Genomic DNA, 24,900 nt, shown 5'->3' with positions numbered 1-24,900 from the left:
AGTGCCTGCAGCTACAAAGCTATCCAAGGGCTTGATTTAAAGCGCATTTACCATTTGTTAATAATATGTAAACATCTGACTGCCCATAGCCTGGCTACAAGTATTTCTGCTATGAATTCTGAGGTTGAATTGCTCCACGGTGCCAGCAGCTTCAAAGCTTACCAATGGCTTGATTTAAAGCTCATTTACCCTTTGTTAATAATAATAAGCAAACATTTAAATGTCTATAACCTAGCTGCAAGTTCACTTTAAAAGACACCTGCAATAACAGTAGAAAGACAAGGGTGCCATGGGGTTGTTTCAAGTCTAGTAAGTCTTCACTGGTCACAGCAAATATCACTTAGATAGCCAACACACTATGAGAGCTCATTAGTCGCCCTTAATCTGGGTGCTACCAAGAATCAGGGCTCATGCGGTTTGCTGGTTTAATAACACGACTTGAAGTGCCCCTGTGGTGCTCTTGTCTTTAAATTTTACGTACAGCTGATATTCCGAGACCCATTGGAGAGTTGCCTTTGTCTCAAAAATGAAAACACTTTCTCCTATCAGGTTGCACTTTCTCCAGCAATTTTACTGTATATTTTAAAAAAACCTACACACAGGTATAGCAAACCAACCCTCCTGTACTTACATGAACTATGTTCCCTCTACACCCTCATCTGCTGCTGTAGGTCCCCCCAAATCTTATAAAACTATAGACTTTTTGGAAGTCAGTATTTGCATTGTACTATGACTGGCCACTGGCACTGAACCCTGGCAGCTGTGGGAAAGGTAGGAAGTGGCACCCTGTTTTTTACTTGGGGCTCCAGAAGGATGCAAGTAGTGGGGTTAAAAGTCGGAGGACACCTCCTGCAAAGCTTGAGAGTTCTTATCTGCTTTTTTCCTATATGTTGTCCTTTGAAATAAACATAAATGCATCAAAATGTGCGTCGACGCGTGTTGTCATATATTATAACATTCATTGCAATACACTTTGCATACCATGTCAACGCGTATCATAATGTACCTCAATTTTAACATACATTTTGATGTGTTTTCATTTATTTCAATGGAGATCACATCTGGCAAAACCAAGCAAGTACAAATGGGCCCTAAATTTGCAGTGTGTATCTAAAGCCAAAACTTTTCTTGGAGTGGTAAAGGATTAATACCCTTAGCAGTGTCCCCTCTGGGGAGCTTCACCCTCTCTTGGTCCTAGTGACCATTGTCTCTGGGACAAAAGAGAAGAAAATCCAAAATGTTAAGGCACCAGAGGAAACAGAGGGAAATTTCCAAAGGGGACACTTGTTCCTGTGACAGCTAACCTGTTGGGGAAAGAAAAAGAAATGAAGGGAAATTTCCCGAATGGGCCATAGGTTGAAAAAAAAAAAAGACCTACTCCGTTCAAAAAAAAAAAAAAAAGTTTAATCCTCAATAAATTGGCTTTAAATATACTTCTTTTTTCTGTGTTCACTAAAACAAGCTTTGGGAAAGCAGCTTCAAGCTACACGTTATCTCCAGCAAACTAGTAGCAAGAGTTAATACGCAATCTGATATTTTGGGAAGCACCACCATTATTTGTTCAGACTGTAAAATCAAGCAGCAGCCAAATGTTTTTGCGCTTAGGAAGTACCAAATAATTCCTCGTCGTTGTGATATAAAGTAAACATTTAATAACTGAACTTCCCAAAGAACAAATTGTACAAAATACTTCTACAGTGTGCAGTAATATCAGAGTAAGCTATTTCAGTGCAGGAGAGGATCCTGGGCACGACAATGGGTAAGGCTGGAGTTCCACTTTAACACCCCGGTCACATCGGGTGTGACTTGGCATGAGATTTGCATGCCATGCGACTTGCAAATCGTATGGCAAGTCGCACCCTATTGTCCACAATTAGAGCGGTCAAATCGGTGCGGTTTCTGACTTGGTCGGAGCCACACCGATTTCTAAAGTAGTACAAGCACTACTTTTGGTGCGATTTGCATAGACATCTATGTCAGATGTCTTGCAAATCGCACCTGAAATCAGCATCTCACCTGACTTTGAAATCGTGCGACTTCACTTCAAAGTCGGGCTTGATGTGTCCGGGGGGTAAGTTAGAACTGATCTGCATACTTGTTCCAGGTCAGTAACTTAGAAAGTACTGATGCCACTGGATAAGCATCCAACACAACAATATTTAAAACAGGTATAGTATAGATAACTCAGAAAAACCACATATAAATATTTTATATTTATGATTTCTAGAGAGCAGATGGAGCTTTAGGCCTTGTACACATGATGAGACTATCAGACAAATGATTGTCCGTTTTTTGGGGGTTTTTTTGTATGATAGTCTCATATCGAAAATGTAAAGGTTACTAAAATTACAAAAATTCTTGTAGGACAGAATACAACTTTGGAAGTGATGGATTGGATTGCAATGTATTCTTTTTTTTCTGAGCATGCGCAGTCTTGGTCACTCGATTTTTTCATACAAATACTATACTAATTACGCGAAAATTGTTCGTTCTGTTATCTTACGAGAAAAATTTTCATGCTTGTCCCTATGGATATTTCCGCATGAACTGTTGAAAACTGTGTACTACCAAACAGATTATCGGATTGACGTTTTGAATGTGTATTTGTTCATGTGATTTTCTCATCATGTGTACTAGGCATAAGGCCTCATGTAGATGCAGTTTCTTCTGACAGGAGAAAATCAGCATAAAAAAACTCGCTTTTTCAAATCAGTTTAGGCGCGTTTCGGAGCATTTGTTGTTTGGGCATATATTTATTTTATTGGACAAAATTTTTATGTATTCTGGCCACTGAAATGAATAAATGCTGAAGTGTTACACGTGCTTAGCACTTAGGCGTGATTAGGTGTGTTTAACCATATTGGGGGCTTTATGTCCAAAAGCTCCTCTCGGAACGCAGAAGAATCGCTTTGACTGCCTCTAAACTCTGCAGCTCCTAAACACCTCTAAAAGCCTTAGGGACAGGGGTGGACTGACCATTTGGAAAATCGGGCACTGCCCGAGGGCCCGGGGTCAGTAGGGGGCCCCATGAGATGCCCCTGGTACCTTTTTCATAGGCTTTTTTGAGTTTGGGCAAGGACACAGGGGCCCCATGATCCCCTATTGCCCGGGGGCACCATGAGTTGTCAGTCCGCCCCTGCTTAGGGATTGATTTACTAAAGGCAATTAGACTGTGTACTTTGCTCCAGACCTTAGTAAAGGAGGTAAAGCTTCACTTTGCAAAAAATACCCAATCAAATAAAAAACAAACAGCACTTTTGCTTCCACATGATTGGATGATGGAAGTCAGCAGAGCTTCTGTTCATTTACTAAGCTCTGGAGCAACTGCACTTGCGGAGTGCACAGTCTATCTGCCTTTAGTATATCAACCCCTATGGGGGAGAAGAAGAAGAAGTCTTGTGGTTGCAACAATGTATCCGAATTAAAACATCTGTATCCAAAATGGATACAAATGTATACATTGTTGCAACCGCAAGACTTTTTAATGTAAAATATAATAGCCGAGCTCTCTGCAAGGGACAGAAGTAATTATGGGGTTAAATGCCAGCCGTAGACGAGATGAAAATCGACTGATTTTTTTACTGTTGGTGGTAACTTCGGCCAATCGAACGACCGATTTTTTTTTTTTTTTTACATGGCTGGTTTTCGACCCATCTATGGCCTGCTTAAAACTGGAGCACTCAGAATCTGGTGCAGCTGTGCATGGTAACCAATCAGCTTCTAAGCTCAGCTTGTTCAATTAAGTTTTGACAATAAAACCTGGAAGCTGATTGGTTTCTATTCAGAGCTGCACTAGATTTTTCACTCTCCAGTTTTAGTAAATCAACTCCTATGTGTGCATGGACACATAGGGAGAGATTTACCAAACTGGAGCCCTGAGAATCTGGTGTAGCTGTTCATACGTACCGCTCAGCTTCTAAATTCAGCTTGTTCAACGAAGCTTTGACAATAAGGCCGGCCATACATGGGACAGTTTTCGAACAATTTTTCGTTCGAAAATCGGACCTAAGAATAATCGACCAATTTTCGCTCTGTTAGTGGGGCAATGGCACCGGCCGATTTTCGTGATTCCTCCCCATTTTGTTTATTGGGTATGCTGGAAAATACGTGAAAAACGGACGATTTTCAAAATCATTGGTGGCACCATCGGATTACAGAACAAACAATGTTTTCGACTTTCAATCGAAAAATCGTTTAGAATTCGACCCATGTATGGCCTGCTTAACACATAGTAGCTGACTGGTTACTTGGCACAGCTGCACCAGATTCTCCATGCTCCGGTTTTAGAAAAACTCCTCCATAAGCTTTTATTGAGGTGCCTTCAGGGGCTTTTAAGCAAAAAAATGCTAAAACCCCAAAAACGTCAGTTTAGTTACAGCAGTGTGCCTGAGGCCTTATGCTCATCATCACACGTTTACCAGGCTATTCTTAATTTTTTGCCAAAAAAAGTCTCATGTTTGTTTATGGTGCTGGATAGCTGAAGCTCAGATTGTACATAAAACTGAATGAGCCAGAGGAGTGTCTCTGCCAGCTCCCCCTCTCCATCTGCTCTTCATGGTTCCATGCAGCATTTCAGTTAGACAGAGACAGTCTGAAAGGAAGCAGCTTCTGTTATGCTCCCTCTAGAAAGCCTTTAACCTCCTTAGCGGTCTGATTATGTCCATATTTCTGTGCTCAAAGCGGTACATTTTTTTGCATGGAAATATGTATTTTTTTTTATTGTAGGCCTGTAATTTTTAGGAATAACTCACTGAAATCTATCCGAACAAGAGTCTAGTAAACATCCCGGGTATGATAAAATTTGAAACACAAAATCATAAATTATAATATAATAAATAATAATATAATAATAAATTTAATTCAATAATATAATTAAACCAAAAACAATGAAATGTGAAATAGAGCGCTAAGTTCACACATCACTGAGCAAAGTCGCAGAATCGTTTTCAGTGTCTGATGACGAATTTCCCCACGAATCATTATCACTCAATTCTGCAAGTGGTTCTAATTTTCTATCGCTGTTCTCTAGCCGGTCTAAAACCGCTTTTGACCTAAAGGGACGTTTTTTGGCCGCCATGGACGTTTCTCAGTTTCCAGGCAGAAAGAACGTTAAAAATGCAGGCAGGGCACAGGACAAAGCACTCGGGACAAAATGTATGTGAAATGGTTTGATACAGTAATGTTTTACTATGTGATTTTAGTGAATGTCACTGTTTGTCATTTTCAAATTTCCCGCCGTTCCATCCCCGTACGTCCGGACGTCGCAGGGAACGGAACCCAGAAGACAGATGCCGGCATCAGCTGGAGGACATTACAGGGGACACTGCAGGAGGGACATCGCGGGAGCGCAGGACAAGGTAAGTGATCGAGGGATCCCGGAGCAGCACCGCATGGTATTCCCGAGTGTAGCTCGGGGTTACCGCTTGTGGTACTGAAACTTTACCCCGAGCTACACTCGGGAATACCTCCAGGGAGGTTAATGCTCTGTGACAGCAGTATTATGGGTGTTCCCTGTAAAAATGGTTTTATAAATAGGGACAAAGTATAAGGTCTCATGCACAATGAACAATTTCGATGCTGCGGTTAGGCGCATCTGGCATTTCTTTCAGCCTCTAAATGCCCTGTATGTTAGCCTATGTGCCCATGCACACTGCCAGTGTTTCCAGGAACAGCAGCATGTTTAGCACTGGAGCGTTAATTTGTTTCAACGACCAGAATAAAGTATTATTCTGGCCAATGAAATGAATTAACGCCCAAGCAATGGATGTGCATAAATGTGCTACATACATTTAGAAGTATCAAGTAGATTTTCTACCAAAATGCTGCTGTCAGGAGGAAAGGCGTCTAGGCGAGATGGCCAAGCGTTCAGTGTGCACGAGTCCTCAAAATGTATAAATTAAAAAAAAAAAAAAAAAGGGCCAAGCCATCAAAGTTTCCCTTTAAAGCCAGGGAAAACAAAAATTAACCCTTGCAGTGTTTTCCCCTCTGCAAGGGTTAAAGGCTTGTTTTATCTAGGGGGAGAGAAAAAAAGCAGTAATATCTCCCCACTCTCTAATTCCCTGGCTTATAGGCAGGGCCAGCAACATCTACACGTGCAGTGCATGATCACTGGTAGTGCATTGTACATGATGACGTCAGAGAGGCTGCTCTTCTTATACCTCAACCCCTCCATAGACAAAACAACCATTCATTCTCTTCGTTCCTCACAAGACTTCCTGTTCTCTAGCTCCCTCATCACCTCCTTCCACATTTGCCTAGAGGACTTCTCCAAAGCTTCTACCATCCTCTGGAACTCCCTCCCCTAATCTGTCCAACTATCTCCTACTCTAGCCACTTTTAGGCAATCCCTTCAGAAAAGCCTATCCTGCCACCACCTAACAACTGTACTTTTACTTTCTCCATCTCATCCCCCACAGTTATTACCTTTTCTGTCACTTGACACTCCCTTTTATATTGGAAGCTCTAAAGAATAGGGCCCTCAGCTTCCTCCTGGTTTGAATTATATTGTAACTATACTGTCTGCCCTCATGTTGTAAAGCATTGTACAAACTGCTGGAGCCGTATAATAATAACTATAATAATAATTTAAACCTTGCAGTATGAAGAGGGACACACACATGGGTTAATTTTTGTTTTTCCCAGAGTTGTGCCTTAAGAAAAAGGCATGTAAACTAAGTTCATAGGCATAAAGATATGAGACTAAGCACAGTGTCTGATTTGTGTTTCCAATCTTGCACAAAGCACAGCATCAAGTTACACAAGGGGGAGCGTAAAATCTGCTCTGGAAGCATGTGGTTACTCCGTATTTAGTGGGGTGGTCACTTATGAATGTTGGCGGCCAGGACTGGGATTCCCTTTCTATTTAGCAAATTAAAGCTTGTCCTCTTACACGTCATCAAAGGTCCCTTCCAAATGTTAGCATTGTACATTTTGTTCCACGCCAAAGCCAAGCCGCTTGCAGGCAATCTGTCAGCTTGGCTTGTAAAAGTTTATCGGGAAATGGAAATAAAATTAAAGATGGGAAACGGGCACCCAACTCATACATAAACACATTACAATTACATTCAGAGGTGACGGCGCCAACTGGAGTGCCTCTGGTTTTTCTACTGGTAATCATCTTCTGCACCTGGCTGGCTAACCATGGTTACTGGTATCCTTGCTATCCAAATCAGTCTTTCTCTGCCGTTTGACCCTTAAGGAACCCTTGAAATAATTTTAGGTCTTGGGGAGCCCTTGCTAAAATTAACTAATCGGCGGTCAATAGAAAAAATGTCCATTACATTGACGGTCAGTGGAAAGTATGTTCCCCCTTACAGATAGCTAAAAAGATCATTGGTGTCATGCACCTGGCTCTGCCAAACTGGTCCTGGAACTATGGAATTGGCCCTGGAAGTACGCAGACACCATCAGATGAGAGGTCAATCAGCCACAGCTCCAGGAACCCAACCTCTGGTTGACAATGGCTGATCTAAATTGTCTCAACCTTAAAAGTTCACATTTTGACCAAAAATAATAAATGCACATTTTTTTGCAGGTAAAAAGAATGTGCATTTATTATTTGTGGTTGCATCAGCCTGTAAAGCACTGCACCAGCGATCAGCAGATCGCTGGTGCCAGGCAGGTCTCCTGCAGACCTGTCAGTATATCTGCTTGCCCGTGTGGGATGTAAGAGCAAGCAGATATACTGACAGGAAGAATCAATTAACTACCACAGTGCTCCACAGAACCATGGTAGTTCATTGAGAACTATAAGCCAACAGCTACTAAAGCTGTTAGGACTTGTAGTTCATTCATACACAGAACTCTGGCCAAGTGGGTGAAACCCCGCACGACCGCACTCTATTCAAAAAGTGATACGGGGAACTTCTCCTGGCAGCTGCAGCAATGGGAACATGTTGTATGTTCCCAAATGTGAACTGATCCTTTAAACAGGAATTTCACCCTCCTCCCCTATTATTTTTTTTCCTCCCCTGCTTACCTGATGTTGGGATGTCCACAATTCAGATACTTACCCACACAGTGGATCCAGTGTTGTCCTGCTGCGGGTGAAGATCCACTTTAACTAACTGAAGGCCTTTTCTGACACTCTTTGTTTATGTGTCACAATCAGTATTTTCTTAGTAGAAAATGTTTTAGAACCCCAAAACATATGTTTTTTTAAAGCAGTTTTTAAAAAAATAAACTTTTTTTTAATTTTAATGCAAAAAAACACAATAACCCAATTTTTGGTAAAATATAAAAGATGATGTTACGACGAGTAATTAGATACCAAACATATCACGTTTTAAAATTGCACACGCCCGTGCAATGGCGACAAACAACATACATTTTATTATCCATAGGCGACATTTAAAAGCCTTTACAAGTTACCACTGTAGATTTACTGAGAAGGTCTAGTGATAGAATTACTGGTGTCCCCACCAGAGTGCCCCCATTCATCTGGTGTAACCATACATGAGGTTCCCCCATCAGTGTACCCTTACATCAGGTGTCCCCAGCAAGGTGCCCCCATATATCAGATTCCCCCATCATAGTACTCCCATATATCAGCTGCCAAAATCACAGTGCCCCCTTACATCAGGTGTCCCCATCAGAGTGCCACCATAAATCAGGTGTCCCCATCAGAGTGCCACCATAAATCAGGTGTCCCCATCAGAGTGCCACCATAAATCAAGTGTTCCCATTACAGCAGGTGTCCCCATCAGAGTGCCATCATAAATCAGGTGTCCCCATCAGAGTGCCCCCATAAATCAGGTGTCCCCATCAGAGTGCCCCCATAAATCAGGTGTCCCCATACAGCAGGTGTCCCCATCAGAGTGCCCCCATATCTAAGGTGTCCCCATTAGAGTGCCCCTTACATCAGGTGTCCCCATCAAAGTGCCCCCATACATCAGGTGACCCATCAGAGTGCCCCCATACATACATCATATGTCCCCATCAGAGTGCCCTCATAAATCAGGTGTCCCCATACAGCAGGTGTCCGCATCAGAGTGCCCCTATACATCAGGTGTCCCCATTAGAGAGTGCCCCCATAAATCAGGTGTCCCCATTAGAGTGCCCCCATACATCAGGTGTCCCCATCAAAGTGCCCCCATACATCAGGTGTCCCCATCAAAGTGCCCCCATACATCAGGTGACCCATCAGAGTGCCCCCATACATACATCAGGTTTCCCCCATCAGAGTGCCCCCATACATACATCAGGTTTCCCCCATCAGAGTGCCCCCATACATACACCAGGTTTCCCCCATCAGAGTGCCCCCATACATACATCAGGTTTCCCCCATCAGAGTGCCCCCATACATACATCAGGTTTCCCCCATCAGAGTGCCCCCATACATACATCAGGTTTCCCCCATCAGAGTGCCCCCATACATACATCAGGTTTCCCCCATCAGAGTGTCCCCATACATCAGCGTGTTCAGGAGCAGCAGAAAAAACACTTGACATGCCTGAACGCGTGTAAACACGTCTAAACGCGCGTTAATGCAAGGGGCATTTAGCACCTGAGCAATAAGTAATTTCAATGCCCAGAATGAATAATTATTCTGGCCAATGAAATGAATGAACACTCAAGCTCTTGATGCTCCTAAACGCATTACACACGTTTACAAGCATCATTTTCTGCCAAAATGCTGCTGCCAGGAGGAAAGGCATCTAGGAGAGATAGCAAAAACATCCAGTGTTTACGAGGACTTAGTGGTCCTAGTATCAGATATATTTTTGGTAAAAGTAACAATTTCAGGAATGTATTACCTCTCAGAGATCAAATAACTTCTCCTGACAATGCCTTCTCCTTTTTTTTATTTCCCAGAAGGATAGCCCATCTTTGTTCAGGCTTTATCCAGGGTCAGTCATCTACATTCTGAAGTAAAATGCTGTGATGTAATCATGTAAATCCTGGTGCTTGTGCAGTTCTTGGTGGTGTTCACAAATGTCTAACACACATCAGCCTCTGCAGCGGCCTCACACCTTGGGACTTACTACAAAGTTACAATGTACAGTGTGATCACTGGAAGAGAGGAGACTTAGGAAGGGATTCTTCCTGCCTGCGGCAGACTGATGATATCATCTCAGCCTAGGCATTGGAATGGAGCTAAAGGATAGCTTTAGGTAGGTAGAGATTTTCTATAAATGATACTTTTGCTATATATTGAAACAAGTCAGGACTTTACACAGGCAAGCTTTCAGTGAAGCTATCAAAAAGTCCAAAGATGAATATGGAGCTCTAATCCTGGGGAAGGGTTAGATCTCCTGTTACCAAAACCAGATGTGGGCAGTAATCAGTGCAGTGGAGACATCAGTAAAAACCTTAGCGGCTTTATTTCACTTTATTCATAACTTACACTTGGTTCACACTGAATGCGACTTTGAAGTTGCGTTACTTCCATATGATTTCAAAGCTGTCAATCTGTGCGAGTTCATGTGCGTCATCAGTGCGACTTCATTTATACAGATGTCAATGCAAGCCACACATGAAATCGTGCAAAAATAGTGTAGGAACCTTTTTCAAAGTTGCTGCGACTTGAGTTGCACCGATTTGAACAGTTGCATTGCGGCAAATAGAGTGCGAATTTGATCTGTTAGGTTGCATGACAAATTGCACCGGTGTGACCCGGGGCTTAAAGTGGAACTTCACCTGAAAAGGGAAGTTCCGCTCATCCTCCTTTTGGAGAGTTTATTTTTTTCTGGGAGCGGGTACCTATTTCTGACTGGTACTCATTCCCACTTCTGATCTGCTTGCCCAGGAGAGCAGAACGAAAGGTTCCCCCCCAGCCGAAACCTCCAAGGATACGTCAAATGCCCCAAGAGACTGCGCGGCCATTGAGAAAGCTCAGTGCATCTTGTGCATGCGCAGTGGGAAACCGGTTGTGAGACACCAGGAAGTCACTACCAGCTTCTCACAAGCAAGATGGCGGCCGCGAGGACCTGAAGAGCAGTGAAGAACCGGCTCAGGAGAGGACATCGTTGAATCCCGGGGTTGGTAAACGTCTGTTTATTAAAAGTCAGCAGCTATAGTATTTGTAGCTGTTGACTTTTAATTTGTTATAACTGACCAGAACGCCTCTTTAAAACGGACCTTCTCTCTGCTTTTCTATTTTTTGTAATGTTGCTCCCTCCTCTATTTATACATGTACAAATTTTTTTCGTCCAAATATTGTTTTTGTAATAAAAATCCAATTGATGCAGCTCCCTGCAGCCTCCTGGAAAACCCACATCACACATTCCAGGTTTCGGGGCAATCTAAAACAGATGCGCATGCGCAGGGAGTGTCATTATGGGAGCTGGCTGCAAGAACCGGGAAGAGACAGCTGGTCCCCTGATGATGAAAGATGATGGCATGGGATTGGAGAACAGGACAGCTATGGATTCACTAGGTTTGTAAGTATGTTTATACAGTGCAAGGAGTCAAGAGGTAAAGGGCATTTCTTTTGTTGGAGAGGGAGAGTTCCTCTTTAAAAAATAAAGGATGTGGCCAGAGATGGGTTTTAAAGTAAACATTTGAGCCCCATACGAAAAACTGCGCTAAGGTATCCCTTTTACAGGGAACAGTCTTGAAAACTTGTTGCTTAAATGGCACAGACACCTTTTTTTTTTTGCAGGGCTATCATTTGTAAAGTGCATATGCCATTAGTGAAATACAGGGGCTGCCATTGCCGATCTCCTTCTTCATAAAACTCATTATGCCCTACTAAAACTCACTAATGATTTACTAACTGCTAAAACTAATGGCCACTAATCCGTACTCTTACTACTTGACCTCTCTGTGGCTTTTGATACTGTTGACCATCCCCTCCTCCTCAAAAAACTCCACTCTCTTGGCCTCAGAGACTCTGCTCTCTCCTGGTTCTCCTCCTACCTATCGCAGCGCTCCTTCAACATTACCTATAGTTCTGTCTCCTCCTCTCCACTTCCTCTTTCTGTAGGGGTACCTCAAGGTTCCGTCCTTGGACCCCTTCTCTTCTCCATCTACACCTCCTCGCTTGGTCACTTGATAAACTCCCATGGCTCTTGAGTACTTGAGTACCATCTCTATGTGGATGACACACAAATCTATCTCTCTACTCCTCACCTCGCCCCTTCAGTCTCCTCTCGCATTACTAACCTGCTAAGTGACATATCAGCATGGATGTCACTCCACTTCCTTAAACTCAATCTTTCTAAATCTGAGCTCATAATATTGCCTCCAGCCCGTGCCCCCTGCCCTGACTTCTCCATCAAGATCAAGATACAATCATCATTCCCTCCCCTCATGCCAGGGTGCTAGGTGTAATCCTGGACTCCCATCTGTCCTTTCAGCCCCAAATTCAATCACTGTCCAAATCTCGTAGACTTCACCTCCGCAACATCTCCAAGATACACCCGTTCTTAACCTCTGAAACTACTAAGCAACTTATTCACTCCCTTGTTATCTCTCGCCTTGACTATTGTAACTCCCTCCTCATTGGCCTACCTCATCGCAGGCTATCCCCTCTTCAGTTTATCATGAATGCTGCTGCCAGACTCATCCACCTTACTAACCGTTCTGTATCTGCCATCCCTCTCTGCCAATCCCTCCACTGGCTTCCCATTGCCCAACGGATACAATTCAAAACATTAACAATAACATATAAAGCCATTTATAACTCTGCCCCAAATTACATCACCGATCTTGTCTCCAAATATGACCCAAACCGTCCTCTCCGCTCCTCCTACGACCTCCTGCTCTCTAGCTTCCTTGTCTCCTCCTCCCATGGTCGTCTCCAGGACTTCTCCAGAGCACCCCCCTCCCCATCCTCTGAAACTCTACTCTGATCAATTTCAGGCGATCTCTGAAAACTTATCTCTTCAGGGAAGCCTATCCTGCCTTCAGCTAATAACAGAATCTTCTATTCCTCCTACCAATCCATCCCCCACAGTTATTACCTTTTGTACCACCAGCCCCTCCCTCTTAGATTGTAAGCTCCCAGGATCAGGGCCCTCCTAACCCTCTTGTATTGAACTGTATTGTTGCTGTATTGTCTCCATTTATATTTTAAAGTGCTGAGCAAACTGTTGGCGCTATATAAATCCTGTATAATAATAATAATAATAATAATAATATAGCCTCAAATTGCTTCCTTACCTTCTTCCAGTAGCCTCTATATCAGGCTTCAGAGGCAAGGGAGATCTAGACACGTTTCTAAATCTACCCTTAATATACAGATTGCGGACAGTCAGGGGTAGTTAGTTGCTCAATGCAACACAATTTTACCATTAGAACTCTTTTTATTTCATCCTGACCAGGGGTGGACTGACAACTCATGGGGCCCCCAGGCAATAGGGGATCATGGGGCCCCTGTGTCCTTGCCCAAACTCAAAAAAGCCTATGAAAAAGGTACCAGGGGCATCTCGTGGGGCCCCCTACTGACCCTGGGCCCTTGGGCAGTGCCCGACTTTCCAAATGGTCAGTCCGCCTCTGATCCTGACACACTTGCAATTATTCAGAAGCCATTTTTCTGTCTAAGGCTAGGTTCACATCTATGCGAGTTGCGATTGATGCACTTTTCTAGTGCATTTTCTGGTGCGAATTGCACTTTTGAACACACGTTTTTGATGCGTTTTTCTTTTTTCATGGCTAATAGGAAAGTATGACATTTCTGTTCTTATGGTGCGACTTTGATGCAACTTTACACACTCTGTAGCATCAAAGTCACTCAAGTAGCATCAAAGTCACAGCAAAGTAGCGCAGGACCCTTTATGTGTCCAAAGTCGCATTTTTTGGCTTATAAGAAAGAATGACAGTTCTGTTCATGTAGTGTAGCAATCCATTAGATTGTTATGTAAGCAGTGATGGTAAGTACATGAACAGCAGTGTTCTGTAACCCACAGCAACCAATCAGAAGGTGAAATCATCAGCTATTCTGCTGTGAGCTGGTTACATATATATAATGTATATTGTTATCTGCTTCGTATTACTAAATAAACCTTTTTTGGGTTTATTTAAAAGACCACTATTGTGAAAAAAAATATTCTGACAACTGTAATTAATATACAGTGGGGATCGAAAGTTTGGGCACCCCAGCTAAAAATTTGTATTAATGTGCATAAAGAAGCCAAGGAAAGATGGAAAAGTCTCCAAAACCCATCAAATTACAGATTAGACATTCTTATAATATTTCAACAAAAGTTAGATTTTATTTCCATCATTTACACTTTCAAAATAACAGAAAACAAAAAAATGGCGTCTGCAAAAGTTTGGGCACCCTGCAGAATTTATAGCATGCACTGCCCCCTTTGCCAAGCTGAGACCTGCCAGTGTCATGGATTGTTCTCAATCATTGTCTAGGAAGACCAGGTGATGTCAATCTCAAAGGTTTTAAATGCCCAGACTTATCTGACCTTGCCCCAACAATCAGCACCATGGGTTCTTCTAAGCAGTTGTCTAGAAAGCTGAAACTGAAAATAGTTGATGCTCACAAAGCTGGAGAAGGCTATAAGAAGATAGCAATGCGTTTTCAGATGTCAATATCCTCTGTTCGGAATGTAATTAAGAAATGGCAGTCATCAGGAACAGTAGAAGTTAAAGCAAGATCTGGAAGACCAAGAAAAATATCAGACAGAACAGCTCGCAGGATTGTGAGAAAAACAATTCAAAACCCACGTTTGACTGCACGATCCCTCCAGAAAGATCTGGCAGACACTGGAGTTGTGGTACACTATTCCACTATAAAGAGATACTTGTACAAATATGGTCTTCATGGAAGAGTCATCAGAAGAAAACCTCTTCTACGTCCTCACCACAAAAATCATCGTTTGAACTTTGCAAATGAACATATAGACAAGCCTGATGCATTTTGGAAACATTTTGGCCGGAATGAGCAAAGGTACATTTGGAGAAGAAGGGGCACAGAATTTAATGAAAAGAACCTCTGTCCAACTGTTAAGCATGGGGTTGGATCAATCATGCTTTGGGGTTGTGTTGCAGCCAGTAGCACAGGGAACATCTCACGAGTAGAAGGAAAAATGGATTTTATAAAATTTCAGCAAATTTTGGATGGTAACTTGATGCCATCTGTGAAAAAGCTGAAGTTAAAGAGAGGATGGCTTCTACAAATGGATAATGATCCTAAACACACCTCGAAATCCACAGGGGATTACATCAAGAGGCGTAAACAGAAGGTTTTGCCATGGCCTTCACAATCTCCTGACCTCAACATAATTGAAATTCTATGGATAGACCTTAAAAGAGCAGTGCGTGACAGACAGCCCAGAGATCTCAAAGAACTGGAAGACTTTTGTAAGGAAGAATAGGCAAAGATACCTCAAACAAGAATTGAAAGACTCTTGGCTGGCTACAAAAAGCGTTTACAAGCTGTGATACTTGCCAAAGGGGGCAGTACAAGATATTAACTCTGCAGGGTGCCCAAACTTTTGCAGACGCCATTTTTTTGTTTTCTGTTATTTTGATGGAAATAAAATCTAACTTTTGTTGACATATTATAAGAATGTCTAATCTGTAATTTGATGCCTTTTGGAGATTTTTCTATCTTTCCTTGGCTTCTTTATGCACATTAATACAAATTTTTAGCTGGGGTGCCCAAACTTTCGATCCTCACTGTATGTATGTAATGATAGTAGCCAATATATAAAATCCTTTTTTTTATTTCACATTTATATTTATTATTCATGGCTCAAAAAAATTAAAGGAACACTTTAAAAGCACATCAGATCTCAATGCGGAAAAATCTTCTGCTGGATATCTATACTGATATGGACTGGGTAATGTGTTAGGAATGTAAGGATGCCCCATCGTTTGATGGAAATGAAAATTATCAACTTACAGAGGACTGAATTCAAAGATACCCCGAAAATCAAAGAGAAAAAATTATGCATTTTCCTGACATTTCATTGCAGCAACTCAAAATGGACCTCAGTAGTTTGTATGGCCCCCACGTGCTTGTATGCATGCTTGACATCAGGGTATGCTCCTAATGAGACGATGGATGGTGTCCTGGGGTATTTCCTCCCAGATCTGGACCAGGGCATCACTGAGCTCCTGGAGAGTCTGAGGTGCAACCTGGCGATACTCAATGGCAGTCAGGGTGCCATTGTCTAGCCTGTAGAGGTCTGTGCGTCCCTCCATGGATATGCCTCCCCAGACCATCACTGACCCACCACCAAAATAATCATGCTGAACGATGTTACAGGCAGCAGAACGTTCTTCATGGCTTCTCCAGACCCTTTCACATCTGTCACATGTGCTCAGGGTGAACCTGCTCTCATCTGTGAAAAGCACAGGGTGCCAGTGGTGGACCTACCAATTCTGGTGTTCAATGGCAAATGTCAATCAGGCTCTATGGTGTCAGGCAGTGAGCACAGGGCCCACTAGAGGATGTTGGGCCCTCAGGCCACCCTCATGAAGTCTGTTTCTGATTGTTTGGTCAGAGACATTCACACCAGTGGCCTGCTGGAGGTCATTTTGTAGGGCTCTGGCAGTGCTCATCCTGTTTCTCCTTGCACAAAGGAGCAGATACCGGTTCTGCTGATGGGTTGAGGACCTTCTATGGCCCTTTCCAGCTCTCCTAGAGTAACTGCCTGTCTCCTGGAATCTTCTCCATGCTCTTGAGACTGTGCTGGGAGACACAGCAAACCTTCTGGCAATGGCACGTATTGATGTGCCATCCTGGAGGAGTTGGACTGCCTGTGCAACCTCTGTAGGGTCCAGATATCGCCTCATGCTACCAGTAGTGACAATGACCCTAGCCAAATGAAAAACTAGTGAGAAACATTCAGAAAAGATGAGTAGGGAAAAAAATGTCCGTGGCCTCCACCTTTAAAACTATTCCTGTTTTGGGGGTCGTCTCACAGTTGCCCATCTAGTGCAACTGTTGTTATTTCATTAACACCAAAGCAGCTGAAACTGATTAACAACCCCCTCTGCTACTTACCTGACCAGATCAATATCCCAGGAGTTTAATTGATTTGACGCTATACTCTGATTACAAAGTGTTCCTTTAATTGTTTTGAGCAGTGTAATTTAATTTTCTTTCTCACCATCGTACCACAGATATGCATTACCACTATGGGTGGACCTTCACGCTGGCTGTACTTGCATATATGTGTCAGTCGGCTCCACTGTTCTGTGCTGAAGACCCAACCACAGCACTGTGACTGAGCTGTCACCAATAGCTCCTGGTCACCGTTTCTGATCAGAAGCTGGTGGGAGGGGCCCCAAGAGCTTAATAGATCTTTATATTATTTTGCATATGCTGCTGTCCAGCAAAAGGGACGAAGGTTGGGACAAACTATAACAATACCACAGGTGCATACAAGACACTCCTTTCATTGCCATGGTTCAAACCCTCCTATTGTTTTCAGCCAAGGAAGCTGCCATCTTAGCCTGTGTTGGATCTTCAATTATGACACCAGACACTTGATGGCTTGCCAGTTTGGTTGACAGCACTCAAGAAAATGTGACAGTTATCATTCTCAGCCAGAGGTGGACTGACCATTTGGAAACTCAGGCACTGCCCGAGGGCCCAGGGTCAGTAGGTGGCACCATGAGATGCCCCTGGTACCTTTTTCATAGGCTTTTTTGAGTTTGGGCAAGGACACAGGGGCCCCATGATCCCATATTGCCCAGGGGCCCCATGAGTTGTCAGTCCTGTTCTCAGCACATGCCAGGAACGTAACTGTTTTTTGAAACTGGTAAATTGATGGGTTTAGCCCTGCTTTAAGGCCTCGTTCACACCATGTTGCAGAGACGTCAGTTTTTTAACACACATTCTGCAAGGGCACAACAAAATTAGTTGTTCTCTATGTGCCCTGTTCATACCACAACACTGGTATCACGTGTGGATTTTTTCTGCAACGTGTATAAAACTAACTGAAGCGTGCATGAAAACGGATGTGTCTGCAAGTGAAATCTGCTCATCAGTTTCTATCCGTTTTTCTGCATGTATGGTGTGAACGAGGGCTAAGGGCCTGTTCAATTCATGCCCAAAGCTGAATCGCACAGGAATGCGCTGTGCGTTCCTGTGCAATTCAACCTGAATGTCAAACGCACTGCCTTTGCGATCTGCAGCGGGTGTCAATACAAGTTTTACGACGCCCCAAACGCAAGTCACAGATGTAGCGCGTTTGCCCGCACCAGATTGCATGGTACTTTTGTACCATGCAATCTGGTTACAGTGCGTTTTAAAAAGCAGTGCATGCACTACTTTTGGAGTAGTGTGGTACGATTTTAGCCCATTCATAATGATTGGGCTTGAAATCGCATGGCACAGAGCTGCAAGTGAATCACAGAGGAACGCACAGCGGGTTCTCATGCGATTCAGCTCCAGGCATGGTGTGAACTTGCCCTATAGCAGAAATGAGGTCTACAAATGCTCACCTCTTCTCCAGCAATGCAAAATCCCTCTCCAGGTGCGGCTTCTTCCAGGTGCAGGATCTTTGGGCGCCTTGATTGGCCAGCGCATGATGATGTAACTCCTGCACATGCATACGGGCGTTCATTTTGGTCCAGAGACAGACCAAGAATGTACACACTGAGCTGCACATGCGCAGCTCAGTGTACATTCTACAGAAGATTGCAAAGGCAGGTAAGAAAGGCTCCATTCCCCACACTGCGACTGACAAATCGCACCATGCTTCTTCAAGCACCATCCATTTTTAATGGCACCTAAACATGGTTGCGATTCTGCCCCGATCGTCACATGATAAATCCCGCTGCAATCGCAGCAAAACGCATCACACAAAGCTTGTTGCCCCAAATAAGTTCTGGCTCCTTTTTGAACAACAAGGTTTGCTGCGATTTATCATGTGACAATCGCGCCAGAATAACCAACTGAAAATGAATGGCACCTGAGCAAGCGTGGTGTGATTTGTCAGTTTTGCAGAGCATTTTGGAATCGCTGGCAGAAAGGAAGTGATTCTGCCCATGATACAAAATGCCTACATGTACAATTTTCTGTTCAATTTCATTTAGATTTACCTTCAACTATGTTGTGCAAGGGCCTACCTAATTGGATACAATGGAAAGTGTCATTTAGGTTTGACCTCATATTATATGGTTTTTGGTAAATGTAAGCCAAAAATCTCAAGAAAATTGTATAATGTATGGCCAGCCTTAATCTTAATGAATCTTAAAAGACATCCAGTACAAGCAACAGAAAAAAAAGCAAAAAAACCCAAACCCACAGACGAATAGAAAACCTCCATATACACTATCCTATAGAGTACATGGTATATCCACAGTATACGTATACACTTGTACTTGGGTGTACAACCCCCAAAATGCAAACTATCTGCATTCAGAGTTATAAACCTGTACACATGCGTGTGTCTATGCTTAGAGCTGCAATTCCTGCATAGATTGTAAGCTCCCAGGATCAGGCCCTCCTTTCCCTCTTGTAGTGAACTGTATTGTTGCTGTATTGTCTCCCGTTATATTGTAAAGTGCTGAGCAAACTGTTGGCGCCATATAAATCCTGTATAATATTATCTCTATATAAATCCTGTATAATAATAATATTATCTCTATATAAATCCTGTATAATAATAATAATAATATTATCTCTATATAAATCCTGTATAATAATAATAATAATAATAATATTATCTCTATATAAATTCTGTATAATAATAATATTATCTCTATATAAATCCTGTATAATAATAATAATAATAATATTATCTCTATATAAATCCTGTATAATAATAATCATAAAGTCGCATCCTAGAATTCATTTGTGCAAATGGCTGTGTGCAATACCTGTGCTGCAGAATTGATTTGATGTGATACGGTCCAATTCACCCTCAGGCTGCATTTAACTGTGATATCAAATAGAGGCACGTGGAACAATAGTAATGAATAAACTGATAACCAATAATAATAATAAAAAATATATACTAAATATACTATCATTACATGAAATACAGTTATTAGAATACAATATATTTCACGACAGTGGTCCTTTTTTTTTATAAGTAAAAGTACAATCTAAGATGTTGCCCATGGCAACCAATCAGAAAACACCTTTACTCCAGGCAGAGAAAAGGTAAGATCGGATTGGTTGCTCTGGTTTTACTATACTTTACACATCGTTGCTGCCTTACCTGTCATCAGTATTCTAGGACGGTGTTTTTTTTTGTTTTTTTTTTCTTTTTTTGCACTTGGGCATTAGCCATGCTGTAGGTTACATGGTGGGATTGCTCTTTGTGTTATTAAATAAGCCCCGGGCTGGATGAAGTGACATGTGCCATCCCACCCCAGCCCACTGATGGCGTGCCGTATGTCGCAAGGCGCTACAAGGGGGACACAGACAACTCTGTACCTGCTTCCTGAGAGCCTCAAAGGCTGCACTGATGGTGTGCACTCTGGTTCTCTCCCTGGCATTAGCCAGCAGCCTCCTTGTCTGCTGGATGGCTTTGATCTCCGAAGAGACGCCTGCTGGCTCCCCCAGCCGTTTCCTAGGCGATGAGCAGGGGTCTGGGCTGCTGTTGTCGTAGGTGACTTGAGAGACTGACAGGTAGGAGGTCTCGGGTGGTCGCTGGCACACCACAATCCTGGACGGCAACCTTTGATCCCCGTAGGGCTTCGACTCCAGGCTGCCGGTGGCCAACAACCCCTTTTTCCCCGGGGCGGCTACGCTCCTCAAATCCAGAGCATCCTCCGCTCCCTCTTCGGCTGCCCCGTCCATCAGCTCGGCGTCGGGTCTGGGCTGAGCGGCCCCCTTTAAGCCGGCGTCCACTTTCAAGTCCACTTTAAAAGTTTGGTAGCCATTGATTGGCTTGATGACCTCCCTGCTCTTCTTCTTCAGCCTCTTGAGGCCGGAGATGTCCTTGATGCAGTGGCCCTTCCACTGGGGATCCTCTAGGATCTGGAGGTTCCTCATGATGGACAAGCGTCCTGCGGTGGCCACTCGGGGGGAGTTGAAGGAAAATCTTTTATTGGCTTCACTTGAGGAGAATAAAACAATTGCAAGCTTCCCAGCCCAAGTCAGGTCTCCTCGCCCGGCATGGTAGGACTGTGTGCCGTGCAAGTCAGAGTGTCATTTGATGTCCCTGCCGCATTGCCAACATTTTTGGGGAAGGCACACAGGGCTCCATCTGTGTTTGTTTAGCCTCAGCTTACACAGAAGCCCTGTTAGTGAGATCAGTCAGCGAGCCGCCTGTTACAAGCAGACTGCCTCACACAGCCAAAAAGACTTCCCTGCCCCAGCCACACAGATGAGCTGATTTAAAGGAGCAGGAAGCTTTTTTTTTTTTTTTTTTTCGCCCCCTCTCTGGCTTTCTCCTTTTCTCTCTCTCTCTCCCCAAAAGCAGCTGGCCTGCCAATCTCCTTTGTTCTGCTGTCTCCGCAAAGTCGTTTCCTTTAAAACTTAGCAATGCCTGAAAAAAAAAATGATACATGATATTATTGTGCCTGGGGAAGGCACCCTTTGTCCAACCACACTACTTCACCACTGACAATGGAGGAAGGGAGGGCACACATAGGAGAATAACAGGACTGGATCAGAACCACTTATTGTACACTGTGTAGCGAAAGTACGGCTTTTACTTCATTGCCATAAAAAAGGTGATTTATAGCTTTACTTCAATAACTGTAATAGAGAAAAAAAAGAACAGAAGAGAAAGAAAGAGAAGAAAAAACAAAGATAGATAGATAGATAGATAGATAGATAGATAGATAGATAGATAGATAGATAGAGACAGACAAACTGACAGAATAGTGGTTGTTATGTAAACACATAGGTACATCAATTAACAAGTATTTACTGTGCAGAACGACAGATAGATTGATCAGATATAGGTAAATAAATACATATATCACAGAAAGATAGGTAGATAGATAGATAGATAGATAGATAGATAGATAGATAGATGGAATATAGACAAACAGTTATGGATAGATAAAAGATCAACAGACAAATATACGTTGTGCAGAATGCAGAGTAGATTGATCAGATATAGTTCAATAAATACATATATCACAGAATGAGATAAAAGATAGATAGATAGATAGATAGATAGATAGATAGATAGATACATAGACAGACTAGAGGTTTATCAATAGATAGATTAGAGATAGCTGAGAAATCGATCAAAAGATGATAGATAGATAGATAGATAGATAGATAGATAGATAGATAGATAGATAGATAGATAGATAGATAGATAGATGATAGATTCAATAAATGGATATATATTATAAATCAATCAGATATATAGATATAGATAGATAGATAGATAGATAGATAATTAGAAATAAATTGGTAGATAGATAGATAGATGGAATATAGACAAATAGAAAGATAGGTTATAGATAGATAAAAGATCAACAGACAAATATACGCTGTGCAGAATGCAGAGCAGATTGATCAGATCAGGGGCGGACTGACAACTCATGGGGCCCCCGGGCACTAGGAGGTCATGGGGCCCCTGTGTCCTTGCCCACACTCAAAAAAAGCCTATAAAAATGTACCAGGGGCATTTCATGGGGCCCCCTACTGACCCCGGGCCCTTGGGCAGTGTCCAAGTACTTGAATGGCCAGTCCGCCCCTGGATCAGATATAGTTCAATTAATAGATATATCACAGAATGAGATAAAAGATAGATAGATAGATAGATAGATAGATAGATAGATAGATAGACAGACAGACTAGAGGTTTATCAATAGATAGATTAGAGATAGCTGAGAAATCGATCAAAAGATTAGAGATAGATAGATAGATAGATAGATAGATAGATAGATAGAATATAGACAAATAGAAAGATAGGTTATAGAAAGATAATAGATCAATAGACAAATATACGCTGCGCAGAATGCAGAATAGATTGATCAGATATAGTTCAATAAATAGATATATATAGTCTATATATCTACGGATTGATCTCTTATCTATCTATATCATAGAATGAGACAAAAGATAGATAGATAAGAAATTAATCCGTAGATAGATGGATAGACAGATAGATAGACTGATTGATTTATACATACATATATAGCATGATAAATATAAAAGACTTGGTGATCTACCTTATATAAAGAAAACCTCACCAAAAAATTATTTGGAGCCTTTGGAAAGGCCTCTCAGTTATACAATGGTACAAAAAAAAATGGCAACCATCCCAACCTATAACCAGCCTTGGCAGCAAGGTGCACATGTAAGGGCAATGCACATTACAAATGCACATTACAAAAAGGATTGTATTTGGATGCAAGGACACACTGGATGCCTTCGCTGTCATTTTACTATAGCTGGGTGTCACTTGCATCCCTGTGCCTTTAAGGCGGGATGGGCTCCTCCAGGCACACCTGTCCTTAACCTATCCACGGATATATGTACTCCAACTGTGGAGGCTCTGGAAATGTTAGGACTGCAGTATACAGAGGACCCTTGACAGCAGCTTACGCATGCATTTGAAAACGTGTGAAAACAAAACCCTCTGTTTTTAATGCAAACTGTTAGACAGGGCCAATTTGGTGGTTTTGCAGGCTGGCTGGTAAGTTTGCTGGGAAATCCTTTGTTTGTTTCTCTCAGTTACACAGTGTCAGACATGCTGGCCGAAGAACCAACTGGATGGATAACACATACAAAAGTAATTTGTTTCACACACTTTGCATAGCATCTCAGGAACTTTGACACTTTGGGGTGCTCTATTACACAAACCCTGACTTCAGAAAACAGCTCTGCTCTACCCTATACCTCACTTCACTATTGGTCAGTGAGGTCACCTGTCACAGTGGAGGACCAATAGCGCCGGTCAGGAGGAGCAGCATTTGAATATTTGAGTCTCCTTAAGGAAGCCTTTCTCAAACTTTCCCAAAAGAACCCCCAGGATTTCCCAACATTCCCAAAAGAACTACCCTTAAATTGGTGGCCAGTGGGAAGAATGTCCCCCTTACAGTGCTGGTCAGTGGGAAGAATGTTCCATTTACAGTGGTGGTCAGTGAGAAGAACGTCCTCCTTGCAGTGGTGGTAAGTGGGAAGAATGTCCACCTTACAGTGGCAGTCAATAGGAAGAATGTTCCCCTTAGAATGGTGGTCAGTGGGAAGAATGACACCCTTACAGACAGCTAAACAGATCAATATTATCAAGCAGATGGCTCTGCCAAGTGGAGTTGACCCCGGAACCATGCAGGCACCATCAAATGGAAAATCAGCCACACCTCAAGGAACCCTTAGCAACTTCTGAAGGAACCCTAGAGTTCCACAGAACCCCGGGTGAGAAAGGCTGCCCTAAGGACATCACATTTTGTACATAGATTATGTTTTTCACATGTTTATGTCTTACTTCTGGATTTATTGCTTCTTCCAACAATCTTAAAGCGGAACTAAAGGCAAAAATACTTACTCTAGTTCCAGCGGTCCCATGCAGAGGTCTTCAGACAACTTCATTGGCTGTTGTGGGCTGACGTCCCTCCACATGCACATCTCAGTGTATATTCTACAGAGGAGTGTGAACAGGCAGGTACTGTAAATGTATTGTAGTGCAGAAAAGCAATCCTGTTCGCAATTTTGTTTTCCCCACATTAGTCTCTCTTTAAAAGACATGGCCCGAGGGCCATATATGTCCAGGCCATTTAATGTGGCCCTTTTCATGTGTCCCTCACACCTCTCCTGCAGCTGCTGCACCCCCCTCTCATCTCTGTCCCCATCTTGTCTCAGCAGTCAACAGTAGAGAGGAGGACAGAATTCCTCCTACAGATCCTGCACAGCCAAAGCACCCCCTCATCTCTGCCTCCCCTAGTTTCAGCATTCAGCAGACTCTAGCAGCTGACTCCGACCCTCCTCTGGTTCTCTCCGGACCCTCCACTTCTGCTTATCAGCTAAGCCCCCAGCTTCACAAGGTAAGGGGAGTGCACTGTGATGTAAGGGAGGGTGGGGGACTCTTGACTTCTGATGGTGGGGGACTCTTGACATCTGATGTAAGA

The 24,900-nt window shown here is 42.8% G+C and overlaps 1 protein-coding gene across 2 annotated transcripts in view; it reads right to left on the bottom strand.

Annotated features, from left to right (window-relative positions):
- The window catches only part of ATOH8 (atonal bHLH transcription factor 8), a 128,336-nt gene extending 107,160 nt beyond the window's left edge, over positions 1-21,176 (bottom strand). The window contains exon 1 of one of the 2 annotated variants that reach the window (XM_089692292.1): positions 20,297-21,176. In XM_089692292.1, the coding sequence (XP_089548418.1) occupies positions 20,297-20,857 (561 nt within the window). In that variant the 5' untranslated portion in view covers positions 20,858-21,176. The remainder of the gene's footprint in view (positions 1-20,296) is intronic. The other variant, XM_089692293.1, reaches the window with a different exon arrangement.
- Between the last annotated feature and the right edge of the window lie 3,724 nt (positions 21,177-24,900).

Source organism: Staurois parvus, unplaced genomic scaffold (assembly GCF_062004578.1).
Source record: "Staurois parvus isolate SC_StPar_1 unplaced genomic scaffold, SC_StPar_1.0 ptg000581l, whole genome shotgun sequence".
NCBI classification, from domain to species: domain Eukaryota; kingdom Metazoa; phylum Chordata; class Amphibia; order Anura; family Ranidae; genus Staurois; species Staurois parvus.
The sequence above is the reverse complement of the archived record's forward strand: the minus strand, read 5'-3'. Positions and strand labels throughout refer to the sequence as shown.